This window comes from Dama dama, chromosome 23, assembly GCF_033118175.1.
Source record: "Dama dama isolate Ldn47 chromosome 23, ASM3311817v1, whole genome shotgun sequence".
In the NCBI taxonomy this organism is placed as follows: domain Eukaryota; kingdom Metazoa; phylum Chordata; class Mammalia; order Artiodactyla; family Cervidae; genus Dama; species Dama dama.
The window spans coordinates 80,527,203-80,544,433 of record NC_083703.1 but is presented as its reverse complement, the minus strand read 5'-3'; the positions used below and the strand labels follow the sequence as shown (position 1 = coordinate 80,544,433).

The window sequence follows — 17,231 nt, the reverse complement described above, 5'->3', positions numbered from 1 at the left end:
CGAGATTTTCTGACAGTCCTTCCCTCGGCTTCCAAAGTCCCTTTTCATCCTCCGGCATTTCTGGGATGACGAGGTCCCGTTTGGTCTTTGACTTCTAAGCCAGAGCAAACACCATCCAGGAGGGACCCATCTCCATGGTTACTACACACCAGAGGCTCCACAGGAAGGCAGCAAAGGGGGAAGTGGGGGCTACAGCAAAGTGTGGGGGGGTCAAAAACAATTAGACATGACCAAATCTGCTGGTGAACAAAAATAGAATTATTTGACTGTGAAATCGAGTAATGTAGCATTGAAAATAACATAACCTGAAACATCATTTTTTTCCCCCATAGATGAAAAAAGTACCAGATAAAACCATGCACGTTGAAAGTGCCAATTTTCTGGAGGGCCCAAGTGGTAGGGAGTTGTCTATGTCAAAGATTTGAGCTTTCAAGATATTTAAACTTTTTTTTTCTTTTTGCCCATTCATCTTCTCTCCCATACAAATAAGTTACGGACGAGATTCACATCTCACACTTCGGTGTAGCACCTGGTAGAATTTAACCCAGAGGATCCCTGAAAGGTGAGGGGAGAGTTTTTGTCCAAGATGCCAGCTTGAGGGAGCTGGTCCTTTGTCCACACTTAATCTCTAGCTCTGCCCCATCCTGGCCGTATGAGACCACCGATCACTTGCCCTCTCTGAGAGCGGGTTTCCTCCCTTTAAGCTGGGCGCAGTCACCGTCCTTTCTTTAGAGAGTTTAGGGTTAAGATGAATTGAGGTCACGTACATGGCTGTAAATGTTCCATAAGTGTTAATCCTCTGTCACTGCCTATTGACGACACCAGGGACGATAGTGAGTGGACACACCATGGCAGGCACTGTTTTTAGCTCTCCTCTTAACCCCACAAATCAACACCGTCATCATCACCACGGCATTTGCACTGAAATGATGGACCAAGGCGGACCTTCCTACGCAGGAGGCAGCCACTGGGGAGGTTGGACTGCTGGGAATGGAGATGTTCCAGGGAGCTGGTGGCAGGGAGAGGAAGGGAGAGTCAGAGGGGAGGAAATTCAGGTCAGTGCTACACTGCCTTCCCTCCAGGGCCCCAAACACCAGCCAGCACTGTCATCTCCCCCTCAAAGCTGCTTTAGTTCCATCTGTCCAAGTGGTCTCTCCTTATATCTTTAAGTCAAACGGCACAATCCACCCCATTTTGATTTCAGCTTTAGGTAAACAACGAAGAAGGCAATGGCGCCCCACTCCAGTACTCTTGCCTGGAGAATCCCATGGCCAGAGGAGCCTGGTAGGCTGCAGTCCATGGGGTCGCTAAGAGTCAGCTCGACTGAGCGACTTCATTTTCTGTTTTCACTTTCATGCGTTGGAGAAGGAAATGGCAACCCACTCCAGTGTTCTTGCCTGGAGAATCCCAGGGACGGCGGAGCCTGGTGGGCTGCCGTCTATGGGGTCGCACAGAATCGGACACGACTGAAGCGACTTAGCAGCAGCAGTTTGGTAAACAGAAGAGGATTCTATTTATTTTTGTTTTTTTTGAGGTAGGTGATCAAGAGAGGAGGGGAACACTAGTCGCGCCCTTGTTCGGTGGGCCAGACCCGGTGCTGAGCGCGGCCCGGAATGCGCGCTATTCTACTCGATCCCGGACTCAAGCTGAGCCGGAGGGGAGCCGCACTGACCACCGCATCCGGCCGGCCTCCCGGATCAATCCGCCCTCCTTCTTTTCACGTCTTCACAGCACCGCTGGAGGATGAGCGCAAGAGAAGGGCTCTCTGTCCCTAAATGTATCAGACGCTTCCTACCAGCAAGAGACAAAGAACACTTCAGACAGAACATCCACCAGCACTTTCTGCAGCGCCCTGGTCTCCTGGGCTTTGGGAAGTGAGTGTTCCTAACAGCAGGACCAAGTCCTCCAAAACCCCGGCGGGTGACACGCGCCCCGGGCTCGCGGCCTCCCCGTCTCCTGCCGGGTGAGCCTGGATTTAACAGGAGAACACGACATGCAGCGATTTCCCACAAACTCCTGCTCTTTCGGAGGAGGAGACAGGAAAGACAACCCAGCACGCCAAACCCTCTTCTATTTCGGTACCCTTGACGCATTCTGTTATCTCTGTGGCCTCCATATCTTTTAACAAACTGCCCTGCGATTCTTGCAGGGCGTGGCGGCGTGACTGATTTAAAATCCCTGCATTGCTAAAACTGCATTGTTCTTCATCAAGTTGAGTCATTTTTATGTGAAGTGTCAAGCTCCCTAACAAATAACTCCTGCCAGACAAATCAAGTTCCTCGTCTTAGAGCTGCGGCTAAATAGTTTATAGCTTTAATCTGCTCACCGAGGTGTGCAGTCTATGACAGTAATTATAAATGCAAGGAGAAATTATAGCTGAATGCTTTAACTGCATTAGGAGCTGTTTGATGAACAATCATGAGCGCCTGCTCATTTCCAACAATAGAGGGCAAGTTGGTGTCAATGCATTAGAAAGATTTCAGTTCTGCATGGCTTTTTCTCTCATTTACCACGGAATGTCACTTGTCTCCTATAAAGTAGAAAAAAAGCACCGTGGAACGCTTTAAACTTGATCGTTAAAAAAAAAAAGACAAAGAGAGAAATGCAGGAGAAAACTGTTTATCGTGATGACTTCTGTTTTTTTTTTTTTCCTTTGGTTTTGCTTGGCGGCAGGTTCAGTTTCAAATTAGTTCGTTAAAGGTAACTGTTTGTTTACTTACTAGGGACCTTAAAAAAATCCCACCTCAAGCCATTTTTGAAAAACCTTTACAGAGAAAGACTTCTTTCAATGAAGGGCAAGTTCAAGATCCGCCCAGGCAGAGGCACCGGTGATGGTGTGTATGTTCTTCTGCTAGATCTGGCCCTCTATCTATAGCTACCTAAGCTAATGACACAATTTAGCTCCTTATTTTCCCCTCCTCACTTTTGCAGAAAGACGTTTTTAATTTAGCTGAAGAATTACACAAATGTATTTTAAAGACATAAATCCATATAAAAAATATGAGCTAATTAAAACATTGCACTCCCTGTCGCTCATGGATTTTCAATTTAGCGAAAGAAAAAAGAATTGCATCTGGTTAAATGAAAAGATGATACTGATGGCAGATTGGAGTAAATGAAAAATAATGTTACTCTATATTAAAGCAGCAAATTATACCCGTCAGGACAGAGCATTCAGAAGTCCAAATGAGGGGGAAAGTGCAACGAAGGTGGAGATGCATTGATGCAAAAGAGGGGTTAAGCCAGAGCGTGGAGGAAATGAAACTGTGAACGGAGGGGACGCGCTTTTTTCTTGCTGCGTTAGAAACGCTGCGGTCTCAAGTCTAGCCCTGTTTCCAATTTCATATCTTGCTTCCCCAAAATGAGAGTCAGGATGAGGATTAAAAATAATAGTAATTCTCACGGAGTGATTTTCCCTGGGATTTGGACCATTTCTTAGTGAGATGCTCCATGGGGAATGTATCATTACGTGACTGAACAAGGAAATTACATTAAAGAGAGTGAGGATTGTGTGGGTTCTTCCCCAGGTTGGTCCCTGGCTCCTGAAGCTGTGGCACTTGGTTTGTAGCTGGAGCCTCCCAGAGGCTGAGGCAAGCTCTTGTCATCTCTGCACACATATGCCACACTTCACAGACTTTTCTCTAAGCTGCGGGACGGATTCCTGGGCTTGGGGAGCACCTGGAAACCATCAAGCAAGATGGAGGGGAAGCCAAGATGCAGGAGAAACTTGATGAGTGCTGGGCAGTCCTAGGTTCAAATCCCACACTCACTGTGCGTTCTTAGACAAATCACAGACGCCCCTGAGCTTTTGGCAAAATCAGGATGACGTGAATACCCATACCCGGCTCATAGAAAGAGGCCAACAGGTCTCAGCTGTCATTGTCATTAAATAGTAGGTCAGCGTTTCCTTGGGCTTCGCAGGTGGCTCGGTGGTAAAGAATTCACCTGCCAAGCAGGAGACACAGATTCGATCCCTGGGTCGGGAAGATCCCCTGGAGAAGGAAATGGCAGTCCACTTCAGTATTCTTGCCTGGAGAATTCTATGGACAGAGGAGCCTGGTGGGCTACAGTCCATGGGGTCGTAAAGAGTCAGACACGACTTAGGGACTAAGCAACAACAACGTTTCCTTGGGGCACCTGCCTGGGTGTTAAATAGCTCAACCCGGGAATACTCTGTAAGTTCTATACACTTTGGGCAAGGCTGAAGAACGTGCTAGGGTCCTCAAGATGTTGCCTAGAACTAACTCTTCTTGTGACCCTACTATGCACCAGGCTTTATGGAAAAGAAATTCATACTTCTACTTGATTCTCATGACTTTCCTCTAGAGGAGAATTCTGTCCACGTTTCAAAGACACAGAAGTGGGGTGCATCTTAGAGACGGTGGGGGGGTTGGGGCTTGATGCAGGCCCGCAGGCGCGGGCCCACGCTGGCCTATACCACCATCCCCTCCTCTGCTCCCCCGGGGCCGGCCGTTCAGCGTCTGCCCCAGAGCTGTCCGCACGGGCAGCCGCCCAGGCACACTCTTGTCCCAGTGGGTCACCGGCTGACTCCCTGGGATTAGCACAGTGTCTGGCATGGAGGGGTGGCTTTCTCGATGGGCAGTGCTGAGTGAGGGAGGCTCAGAGACAGTGGGGCTCTGAGAGATTTATGCGGACTCTCTCTGCTTCCATTCCTTCCCCTGGAAAGTGGTTGAATCAGCCCCTGCCTCAGACGACTGTTTGGGAGAATCAAGTGAAAGAGTACGTGTGGTTGCATGCTGCAGGCCTGGCGCACTTAATCAGCACGGCTGTTGGTTCGTCTCTACACTGCTTTGCTAACAGGGCCTGGTGCACAGTAAAGGCCCAGCCAATATTTGATGACAGATGAAACAGAGGAAGGGAGGGAGGGAGAAAGGGAGGGAGGAAAAAGGAAGAGTCAGGAAAGAAAGACTACTGTTTACTAGCTGAAGGCAAGGCTGATGCCTGTAATAGCCATGAGCTGCTGTTGTTTAGTCGCTAAGTTGTGTGCGACTATTTCTCGACCTCATGGACTGCAGCCCTCCAGGCTCCTCTGCCCGTGAGATTTCCCAGCAAGAAGACTGGAGTGGGTTGCCATTTCCTTCTCCAGGGGATCTTCCCGACCCAAGATGGAACCCATGCCCCCTGCGTTTTCAAGCAGGTTCTTTACTGCTGAGACACCAGGGAAGCCCAGCCGTGGGTTAGCCCAGCTCATCGTCCCAGGCTGCCGTAGACCCCCTGCCCTTAGGGCTGCCAGGTCTGGCAAATAAAAACGCAGAAGGCCCGGGTACGTCTGAACCTCAGATAAGCAATGAACACTTTTTAGTGTAAATATGGCCCATGCGATATTGGGGACATGCTTATTCTAAAAACGTTTTTGTCATTTACCTGAAATGCTAGTTTAGCTGGACACCCTGTATTTTATCTGAGAACCTCACATGCAGTTCACCCTGAACATGGGTTTTATCAAATCATCCACAGCAAAGGTGGCAGCTTATTGGACTAGAATTCATTCCCTCTATCAATTTCAAGGCTAGGTATGATGCTAAACTCGCGCACTCTTGTGCACTGTGGTAATGACTATAATCTCAAGTCCTTATGCATCTTACACTCATTGATTTGCTCTTTGTTTAATTTGTTTTTCAAGAGCATGTGGCTTTCAAAGGTATATACAAATATCTACTGAAATTGTCTCAGATTACTTATGTCCTAAATTAGGGATGCACATTAAACATATTCTAATTAATTTCTCATGAAAAGTTGCATTTAATATTTGGCAGAAAATCTGATAAAATTTAAGACTTATCTTTTTTTTTTTTTTTTAAAGACCTATCTAAGAAAAGAAAGAAAATTCAGGTCAAAATTCACATCTTGTATAGAACATACATACTGTAAAACTCTCAAAATTTCCGTAAAACCATGACTGTCCCTCCCAAAATGACATGTCATTTTTGTACAACTCATGCAATCAGGCGTCCTAACTGAAATTAGTGTTCCAGATAGCAGTGATCTCGTTTTGTGATCATTTAGTATCATATAAGCGCCATTCTGAGCAGTGGGCAAGGTTTCGCATGCATATTGTCAAAGAGGGCTGTAAGGTGGGGGGGTTCGTCTGCAGCTGACCAGAGCCCCAGGACGCTGCCTCCGTGCAGGTGTGGGGGCTGTGAGGCAGGCGGGGGCATCCTTGGTATCGACGTGAACACCGGGCACCCACACCGCTTTTTATGTGCACACGGCACATACAGTCTGAATGATTCCTCAGCACTCAAACCTGTCTTTCTGCAATCCTCTGTCAGAATCACAGCACACCAGTGTTTATCTAAGAAGGGAGCTTTGTTTTCATATAATGATAATTCTGTAACATGACGCTTTGAAGGTCCAAATCAGAAATATTTATTCTGTACAGACGCAGAAGGATGAGACAAGAGCTAACCTATCTATGTATTTAATAGACTCTTAAGTACCTTTGAGTTGGCCACGGCTGAGCAACTAAAGAGCATCAGGTCCCTTTGTATCGGTTTTTTCCAATTACTGTTTTTTCTTGGTTTCCCTAGAACAGGTATGTGTGTTTCAGATTTTGACTGAGGCTTTCCGTTTCTCCTTATTCTATATCTACATATTGTAACGTTTTGACTATGATATTAATTTAAAAAAATGATTACAGACCTAACATGGAAAAGGTGGAAAATAGGTCTTTATTGTAGCACAAATAAGCATACCTATTTGTCATTTTCATCATGGTTTGGACCTACCGCTCTGAGACTGGAAACAGTTTTCTATGTATGTTCTGTGTGTATCCACCCTTTTTTTTTTTTTTTTCTTTTTTGAAGGACCAGAAAAGCATAATAGCAAGTTACATACAATTTAAAACATTGTATAGCAAATAAACAGGTGTCATGGAACGCCAAGCTCACATGTAGATTCAATAGATGTGTTTCAGCTTTTCTTTCAATATAGTGTGAGCTGAACAAACCATGCTTAGAAAGCAAGAGAGGAATCTGCCAGTAACACATTTTAATTATCATGATAAAAACATGCAAACAAAACCAAACTCATCATCTGGGCCCAGATAGCCATCTGCGTGATGGGATGGGTTCCCCCGCCATCAGAGGCTCTTAGATCATCTCACTGGGGGGATAGCTTCAGATTTCAGCCCCTAGTTTCATCCTGACCGTCCTCACGTCCGGTAAGCCCCCCTGATGTGACGTGAGCCCACACCCACAGCACAGTCACACCCGTCCCCACCTGCAGCTCCGCTCCTGCTCGTCGCTCGGTGGCTTGCCCTGAAACCTCCTGTTTAACAAGCGCTCTGACGGCAGGGGCCGGGGATCCCACACAGCTGACCCTGGGCAGCGTGTGTTTGAACTCAGTGAGGCCACCTGTACGTGGAGTCCTTCCAAAAGTAGCGATAAATACCACAGTACTCCACAGTCTGGGTTGGCAGAATCCACAGGTGTGGAACCTCGGATACAGGAGAAGCAGGAATACGGAGGAACCGTCACGGGGAGGGCTGACGAGAAGTCACACCTGGACTTTCTGCTGTGCAGAGGGTTGGTGCCCCCAACCCCTGCGTTATTCAAGGGTCAGCTGCATGCTGTTATTAGCTGTTCATATCTTATCGCATATGTAACTACAAAGACTAGTCTGTAACCTAGCATGACATAACCTGGGCTGGCAAGGGGCAGAGTTTTAAGTCAGGTGGGGTCTCATTTTGGCTTGCGGCCCAGAGTGCAGGACAACTGATGCACGTGTGGGGGTTTCTAGCACGCGGGGGCAGTATCATGCCGGAGGGGAGAGACAAGGAAGGAGAGCAAACACGAGGGCGGCGGAAATAATTTCCGCCTCGCTTATGCCCAGTATTTGAAAGTGGCTGGTGTGACTAATCTGCCAAGGTATTTGCCCTTGGAATCTGTCTGCTTTCCTGAAGGTGACAGAGATCGGCTGGGCCCTGCTGACTCTGCCAGGCATGGAACTTCGACAACACGTGATGCAAATTATCTCGAAGCTGTGGGACCCCACGTGCATTGGCAATGAGTGGGGTCATTGTGGGGTCAAATTGCCATTTGTTTCTTTATATAAAATAAAGTTTCAAGCCATGCATTGCATCTACCTTTGCTAAAGGTGGACTCTGATATTAGCTTTAACTTAAGAGCAACCAAAAGACCCGGGAAGGAAATAAGCTTCCTCTCTTTTCATCTGAGTGTCTTGCAGAGAAGAGTATTTTCCTACCATCCGACTACAGGGCACCTGCCCTTTCACAGGAAACCGAATGCACAGGAAGTAAACAAATTGGGGGTGGGGGTGGGCAGTGGAAGGTAGCAATTGCTGCAAATAAGCTGCCAAAAGCATTAATTATAACTAATAATGATAAAGCCAGCTTTAAACTATCCACGAGTTGGTTAGGAAATCTCTGTCGAGTGGCTGCCTCCAGGAACTCTACAATCTTTATTCTCTTGCTCACTATTTCTTTTTTAAAATTTTCATCACTTTATAAGTCATTAGCATGACTATAGGAAGGGGAGGTAGGGAAATGGGATAGTAAGAGAAGTCGGTACTTATTAATTACAAGGGAGCAGAGCCTTAACTGGACCTTGAGACTTGGGCCCTGGGTCCTTAAGGAGATCACGAATCCAGAAGCAGTAACCTGTGAGCTCCGACTCTCTAAATCCGTTTTGTTCTACTCCCCAACGCTAAACTGCAGACACTGAGAGAATGGTTAGGACTTATTTATGTTCTGGTCTATTCCAGTAGGCTACAGTCCTCTCGCGGTAGGGAGAGGTCAGCTGCCTCTAAACGGAACCATCTCCCTTCTAGAAGCGCCTCACAAAGTCAGCGGCACAACCAGCTGGGAGCAAACCCGTACCTGCAGAGCTATTCTTCATCCACGTCTGTTACAAACTGTGAATGGTGTTCTGGTGACTTGCTGTGAGTTTTGCTTAGGTGGAGTTTTACCGCGTGTTTGCTCACAAATGTCCGACAGCACAACTTACACTTGAATTTAGAGTCCGTGTCCTCTTCGCCAGCTATGGTTTCCGGGGACCGCTGGGCCGACGACACCCGGGAGATCTCCTGCTCCGGTTTGCCTTGCTGCTCCACGGCCAGGCGGGTCATGTCCTTCATTTGGAAACCCAGGTGGGACTCTAAGTGACCGATGTAGGTGGACGGGGTTCTGAACTGGGAGGCACAGTCACTGCAGTAAAAGATAGGGTGCCCTTTGTCCATGTTTTTCAGAAACTTGGTCCCGCCCGTCTTCCTAAGCTGGTACTTGACGTTGGCGAGCCAGTGGCTGATGGTGGTCATGGAGAGCCCCGTGAACTTCGAGATCTGCATCCGCTCTTGCGGACCCAGGTCGGACAGCAGGTATTTGCCCTCGGAGGTCTGGAAGAGGCTGGAGGCAAACTGGGCCTGCAGGATCAGGAGATGCTGGGGGTTCCAGTTGGACTGCCGGCCTTTCCTCTTATGCAAGGTGGAGACCTCACTGGACACGTCCTCGAAGCGCCTGACATCCATCTCCAGCTTCACGGGAGGGACCCTGGGGGAGGCGGCGGGCTTCGGGGTGGTGGCCTTGGGGAGGACCTTGACCATGTCGGCGATGTCGGACAGGGCGTGCTTCTGGGGTGGGGACGTGCAGGACTGTGCTTGCGAGGACTCGGCCTTCTTGCTCTTGGACTTGGTCAGGTCAATGGGCTGGTCGTTGTTCTCGAACAGGTAGCGTCTGGACATGCTGGCCGGCCTCGTGGAGGGGGGACTCAGGACCGGCTTGTCCATGACGCCGAGGCTCGGCTTCTGAAACATGGACATTGTGCTTGAGCTTGGGCTGGAGCAGGAGGGCGCGCGCAAGGGTTCCGTGGCTTTGCCCAGGTGATTGTTCAGGACGGACTGCAGGGCGCTGAGCGGATTGATGCCCGGCAGGGCCGCCACGGGGTTGGTGAGGGCGCAGCCATTGCTGAGCGGAGACGCCGGCTCCAAAGCCTGGGCTTTCTCTTTCTCACCGCCCTCTCTCACCAGCTTGTCCTCCTCCTTCGGGGGACGCAGCTCAGCCTTTTTGGGCTCCACAGGGGGTTCGCTTTTGGAGAAAGCATGCCCCTCGCTGTGGCTGAAAGAGGACGCCTCTTCGCCGGGACTTTCTTTCCCACACTCCCTCACCGTGTCCTCTTTCTCCTCCGGCTCCTTCTTCACTTGCGTGTAGGGGGCCAGGTGTGTGGGCACGGACACCAGCGGCATCACTTTCCACTTGGGTGCGATTGGCCTCAGCTTATTGCTGAGGTTGGGTCGGATCTGCAGGACCTGGGAGCCCATAGGCAAGGAAGGCTTGGTGCCCTCTGACAGCTGGTAGGCTGCGTGGATGCTGGGGTATGCGCTCCAGCTGGGAGCCCCATTCTGGGCTTTGTTGATGGCGGTGGTGACGGTATTTTCCAAAGACTTCAAAATGTCCCCTCCGCCCTTCGAGCCATCTTCCAAGTCCTCCTCCCTCAGATACTGGTATTTCATCGTAGGGTCTAATGGCTTTTGGAGAGGGTCTTCATAGTCCTCGCTTTTCATGACTTTCTCGTCCTTGTTGATCTCCTCTGGCTTTTCCTTTTTGCTGTCTTTCTTCAGCTCCGTCGAGGAGGCTGCGCTGTCAGAGGCGGAGTTACTTGATGGCTTGGGTGCCAGGGCATCACTGTTTGGGGCATCTGACAACGACTGCATCTTCTCCACGGCCAGTGGGTCCAGCACCAGCTGCTTGCCTTTCTTGGAGGCGGAGCTGGTGACCTTGAGAAAGTGACCGGTGACCATCATGTGGGTGGTGAGCTGCTGCAGAGTGTCGTGGGAGCTCCCACACTCCATGCACTTCAGGATCTGGGACTTGCAGGCCTCGAACTGCCAGGTGTAGCTGGCGCCGTTTTGGTAGCCGTAGCGGTTGTTGCAGGACAGTTGGAGGTTGACGTTCTTCTGGGGCGGAAACGAATCTGCAAAGGACCCAGTGGTTGAATCTGGGGAGCACGGGCGATTGACGTCGAAGACGCGTTTCTTGGCGGGAGTGACCATTTTTGATGAAAGGGTTGGGACTGGCTCCTTCAAAGGCACTTTTTGGTAATGTTTTGTTTTGATCATGTGGACACTCAAATCTTGGAGGGAATCGAAGGAGTCACCGCAAAACATGCATTTCAGGACCTTTTGAGCATCCTCCTTGTCCATATCCTGGAAAGCCCTTTTCCGGGGCTTGGAGTAGCTCGTGGGTCTGAGCTTGTCCTTTTTGCGGTTGTCATCTTGGTAGTGGCCGGTCTCGTTCATGTGGACGGTCAGCTCGACCAGGGTGTCGTAGGCGGCACTGCATTGTCGGCAGCGGAACCTGCTGGCCCCGGTGAAAACGGTCCCGCACATTTTGCTGCTCTGCCGGTACAGCTGGACAGAGCTGAAGAGGCTGGGCTTCGACAGGGGCCGCGAGGGCAGGTTCTGCTGCAGGCTTTTGGACAGAGCGTCCTGGTGCCAATCGAAATCCGTCTTGTTGCCGCCGTTTCGGGTGTCACAACTCCGCCTCTCGCTGTTGGACAGCTTGAAGCCGAGACCCAGGCCCGACCAGTAGGAATCGGACAAGATGTTGGCGTAGACGGCGGTCATCTTATCCATGCAGCTGTGGGCTTCGTTTGGAAGCTTGGGGTGCACGCTGGCTTTCTTGTCCGAGGCGTCTCGCCCGCACACGCTCTTGATGTCTGACACCTGATCGCTGGCATCGCTCAGCAGGGACTCATTCTCGGCGTCCTGGTTGGACAGGTGGCTTCCTGGAGAGTTCTGGTAGCTGAAGCAGCCCTTTGGCTCCGTGCCCGTTTCCAGCTCCTCGTCGGTCCCTGCGTCATTGCTGCCCTGAGGTTGAGCTCCCGAACCACTGTCTTCCTCTTCCTCATCTTCCTCTTTGATTTCCTCCTCTTCCTTCAGCTGTTCCTCCTGGGCATAGCCTGTGAGAGGACAGGAAGAAGACATGAAATAACAATAGCAGGTGACAGATCCCACCCCCATTTCCCCACTCAGACCAGGTGCCTCCCACACGGAATGAACAATTGAATTGACGCTTTTATGAACAATGAGCAGTGAAGAAAGGAAAAAGCCAAATGATGTCTTTTGTGCCATCTAATGCCTTCTTAAAACTGGCAGGAGTCTTCTTTTGAACTGTGGTGCTGGAGAAGACTCTTAAGTGTCCCTTGGACAGCAAGGAGAGCCAACCAGTCTATCATAAAGGAAATCAACCCTGAATATTCATTGGAGGGGCTGATGCTGAAGCTGAAGCTCCAATACTTCGGCCATCAATGTGAACAGCTGACTCATTTGAAAAGACCCCGATGCTGGGAAAGATTGAAGGAAGAAGGAGAAGGGGACAAAAGAGGATGAAATGGTTGGATGGCATCACCGACTCAATGGACATGAGTTTGAGTAAACTCTGGGAGATAGTGAAGGAGAGAGAAGCCTGGTGTGCTACAGTCCATGGGGTCGCAAAGACTTAGCGACTGAACAACAACAATCATTCTTTATAAGTGCTTAGAATCCCAAGTTAATCATTTTAATGTTTAAGGGCTATCATTCTAATACTCCTGTAATGGGACAGTCTCTAAATTCACGTGCATGCCTTTCAGGAAAGCTGGACTGAAATTCAAATCCTATCAAAGACATATCTCTACAAGAAGGACATTGGCTTAAAAGTTAAACTAAGACAACCCTTGGCATCTTCATGGTAAGGTTTACTGTGACACTTGACCCTGTTGGCACACAATCATCTTAATAAATCATTTTTGAGTGCCCAGAAGTAATTTGGATGCACAGTCATTATATTTTTGAGAGCCAGTGTCTCTTTGGGTACAACGGCTTTATTTGTAGAGTCGCACGGCAGGAAGAGAGATTATGGAGTATCAAATAAAGTCTTCCACTGATAGCTCAAAAATTATGTAAGCTCAGCACATATAATGATTTTGAAATAATAGCAAATGGTGTTAGAATGGGAGATTTGGGAACTATTCTGTTATTCTCAAACAGGTTTATGAAGACCTTTTCAGACAAGGCTGAAAGCGCCCTCTTGATCTTGTGCCTGTAATTTCAAATGCACTGTGATTTGTGGGCTCCCGTCACGAGATGCCAATTATATGTTTGATTTGTGGATGCAAAATGCCATTGGGGATGCATGCTTCCCTTTCTCAGAAAGGATTTAGGACCAGTAATTGCATAGGGAAAATGAAGGCATGAGAGAGCCGGTGCAAAGGGAATTGATAGGCAAATATCCATCAGTGAGATGAGGAATGTGACTATTTATGCCCATGTCCTCATTTTCTTCACCTGGCCTTTTCAGAGCCACGTGGATAAAATGCAGCCAGAGCGGTACCAAAGCGAGGGACGTTTGGGCTCAGATTTGCGTGGGCTGCACGATATCAGTGAGGTTCTATCTCCCCTCTCACTGTGGCTGGGTGCCTGGGGGAATTCCCCAGTGTGACGGTTCTGTTTTCATTCACCAGTGATAATACTTGCAAAAGGGGCGCTCAAGCATGGGAGGTCTCTCCTGTGAGGCAGGGAGAGAGGAGAGACGGAGTATTATTAGAAGCCCAGTGCCTGCAGTCAGGGACTCCAAGGGTTCCAGAGACTGAACAGGAAGAATTTTTCTTTTCCAGATTTTTATTTATTTTCCAAAATTAGTTTTTTTTTTTAATCGAACTGTAGTTGATTTGCAATCTTGTGTTAGTTTCTGGAGTACATTATATACATTACATCCATATATATATATACACACACACACATCTTTTTGGATTATTTTCCGTCATGGGTTATCACAAGATATTGAATATAATTCCCTATGCTGTGCAGTAGGTCCTTGTTGGCCGCCTGGTTTACATGCACGAGTGTGTGCGTGTTAATCCTGTGCCTCTAATTTATCCTTCCTTGATTTCCGTTTGGGAACCATAAGTGTGTTTTCTACGGCTGTGAGTCTGTTTCTGTTTTGTAAATAAGTTCGTTTGTATTGCTTTTTAGATTCCACCTATAAATGATATCATTTACCGTCTGTTTCTTTCTGTCTGATTCACTTCACTTGGTGTGATAAACCCTGGGCCCATCCATGTTGCTGCAAATGGCCGTATTTCATTCTTTTTTATGGCTTACTACACACACTATTTGTGTGTGTATTCCATGTATGTATATGGACCACACTGAAGATGAAGAATATTGGTTGAGTAAATATTCTCTCCATATGCAGTCTTTCATTTTTATCAATATCCATATGAAGTAGGAACTATTGTTATTTTCATTTCACAGATGCAGAAACTGAGGCTCTGAAGTTAAGAAATTTTTCCAAGGCCACAAAGGTAGCATTGCAAGATCATGCCTGAACCCAGCCTGTGTGATGAGAGAATCCGTGGTCCTAACCACCAGGCTGCACTCTCTTTTTATGACCAATCTAATGAACAAGAAAACTTTGCAGAGAGCCAGAGGTTAAAGGTTAAGCAGTGAGATTTCCTTGAGATGTCTCTGAATAGAGAACCACCTCCGAGGGGAGAATTGTGGGAATAATGGAGACGAGAGCCCGTGATTTTAAGGGTTTGTCATGAAACGAAAGGAGATGTAAGAACTCAGCCTCACCACTGGGTTTACGACTGTGTTCACTTGTCTTCGTTGCTATTGGTCTTGTCCTTTTCTTTCCCAGCAAGTGGATTTTTCATTCAACTGGTATTGCTGGTCTTTAGTTCCATAAATTGATTTGAAGGAAAAAAAGCTTCTCAATCTGGACAAATAATCATTAATTGGGGTCTCTACCTGCAAGAAAAGCTGTGCTATGCGTGTCTGCTGAGTCACTCAGTCCTGTCCGACTCTGTGTGACCCCGTGGACTGCAGCCCGCCAGGCTTGTCCATGGGATTCTCCAGGCGAGAACACTGGCGTGCGTTGCTGTGCCCTTCTCCAGGGGATCCTCCCGACCCAAGGATTGAACCCCAGTCTCTTGTGCCACCTGCATTGGCAAGCGGGTTCTTTACCGCTCATGAAGCCCCAAGAAAACTCTAGCTTAGAACAACTGAATGAGATAGCTCCACCCCATTCTCACTGCATTTTTTTTTTTCTGGACTGGCTTGTATGTTTGTAAAAACAGTCATACCATTAAGCTGAAGGAGAAGGTCTGTTCACAAAATCAATAAGTGACTTGTTACAGAGCCAAGCAAAATACTCCAAAGAATCAGGCAAATATTGCCCATAATGCAGAGTCACTTTTGAAAATTAAAAAGGCTTTACTATTCACACTTTGGGAGGACACAGATTGGCCAGGACTGTTCTGGGTTAAGACATATAGTCGCTTCACCTGTGCGTGCAACGACCGCCAAACCAAAGCGTCCGCACCCTCATAGAGAGCTGGGAAGACACCGCGAGGGGCAGGACAGCTGCTGCTCGTTGCTGTTGGTCAAAACTGCCAGGCTTTATTCGCCTCACGATCGTCAGCGCCCAGCCCAGGGCCTGACGCTTAGTGAGTGTTAGTCGCTCAGTTGTGTCCGACTCTTCGCGACCCCGTGGACTGTAGCCTGCCAGGCTACGTGGAATTCTCCAGGCAAGAATACTGAAGGGGGTTGCCATTCCCTTCTCCAGGGGATTTTCCCGACCCAGGGATCGAACCAGGGTCTCCTGTACTGCACGCGGATTCCTTACCGTCTGAGCCACCAGGGAAGCCTGACACTTGCTGGGAAGTTGGGAAATAATTCATAGTATGTTGTGTGTGTGCTGAAAAAATACATGCAATCAGGGACAGGCGTTTGCACGCACACACACACCCCACAGACAATCTGCCTGGCCAATATAGCCACTTTCACACAAGGAGAAAAGGATTGTGTGTGTGGTTTTTTTTTTTTTTTTTAGGAGTGTTCTTTTTTAATGCTGACATTTGGAAGCTGAGCTTCCCAGCCCAGCTCAGCTTCACAGACTACTCTGTCCTTCTAAATAGATTCCCCAGAAGAGAAGTCGAAGACAGCAAATGCCTCCCCCACAATACAGATGAAATTTTCTGCTTAATTAGGCATTGACATGTTTACTATAACCTTTACAGAAGAGTAACTCGTGCTGAGAGACCCTTTTTGTCTGTTTTCTTCTGCAGAACAGACTCAATCTCATGCACCCGATAAAGTAACACATTGAAAAGCCTCATAAAAAAAAATGCCAAAGCATCTATCAGAGCAAGTGTGTTTGAACAATGGCTAGGGGTTCCACGGAGTTTTACAAAACACATTTTAATATTATACATTGAAGACTGTTCACTTAAGTGGCTTTGTTTGCCATCGGCAGCTGAGAGGAGAGAGGGGAGACAGGCAGAGTGTGGGTGATTGGGGTGCATAATGAGTGTCTGTCTCTCTCTATATTGATGAGATTTGTTTAATAAGATTGCATCATGTGTAAATCTTGGTAAAGTGGATTAGTTGACTTTATTCCTGGCAAGTTTATTCCTGTGAATACTTATTTAGCTAAGATGATGATCACAGTGATGCCGAGGCCCCGAAGAGAAGGGAGTGTCCTCTGCAGGGCCTCCTTGTGGATTCTGGGCTGAAGGTCAAACGTTCTGGTGGCAAACATCTCCTTTCCAACCTAAATGTCTAATTTCATCCCTTCCCACCGCCTGACAGTGGCCACTCGAAGCATCCACATTGCCAGGACAGCTAATTCATGTGCACACTCAGTTCTGTGTCTAGAAATTCTCTGGTCAAGAGAACTCTCTTCCACCCGCTCGGTCACTGCTCTGACTGCTCTGCCATTCCTGTCCTTTCCGGTGACTAAATGGGTTTCCTGCTCCCACTTCTTCCAGTCTGTTTTCCAGAGAACTGCTAGAATGGGCTTCCCAGGTGGCGCTAGTGTGAAGAATCCACCTGCCAATGCAGGGGGCCTCCCTGGGGGCTCAGACGGTAAAGAATCCACCTGCAATGCAGGAGACCTGGGTTCTTTCCCTGGGCTGGGAAGATCCCCTGGAAAAGGGGACCGCTACCTACTCCAGTATTCTTGCCTGGAGAATCCCGTGGACAGAGGAGCCTGGCGGACTACAGTCCAGAGAGTCGCACAGAGTCAGACACGATGAAAGCGACTTAGCACACCAAAGCATGAGACTCAAGAGACACAGTTTTGATCCCTGGGTCAGGAAGATTCCTCCGGAGAAGGAAATGGCTCCCCACTCCAGTATTCTTGCCTGCAAAGTCCCATGGACGGAGGAGCCTTGTGGGTGACAGTCCATGGGGTTGCAAAGGAGTTGGAT

The 17,231-nt window shown here is 48.4% G+C and overlaps 1 protein-coding gene across 3 annotated transcripts in view; it reads right to left on the bottom strand.

Annotated features, from left to right (window-relative positions):
• TSHZ2 (teashirt zinc finger homeobox 2) overlaps positions 1 to 17,231 on the bottom strand; it is a 480,973-nt gene that overhangs the window by 186,207 nt on the left and 277,535 nt on the right. The window contains exon 2 of one of the 3 annotated variants that reach the window (XM_061127530.1): positions 8,861 to 11,936. In XM_061127530.1, the coding sequence (XP_060983513.1) occupies positions 8,869 to 11,936 (3,068 nt within the window). In that variant the 3' untranslated portion in view covers positions 8,861 to 8,868. Of the gene's footprint in view, positions 1 to 6,673; positions 11,937 to 17,231 lie in introns of those variants that run through there. The other 2 variants (XM_061127531.1, XM_061127529.1) reach the window with 2 other exon arrangements.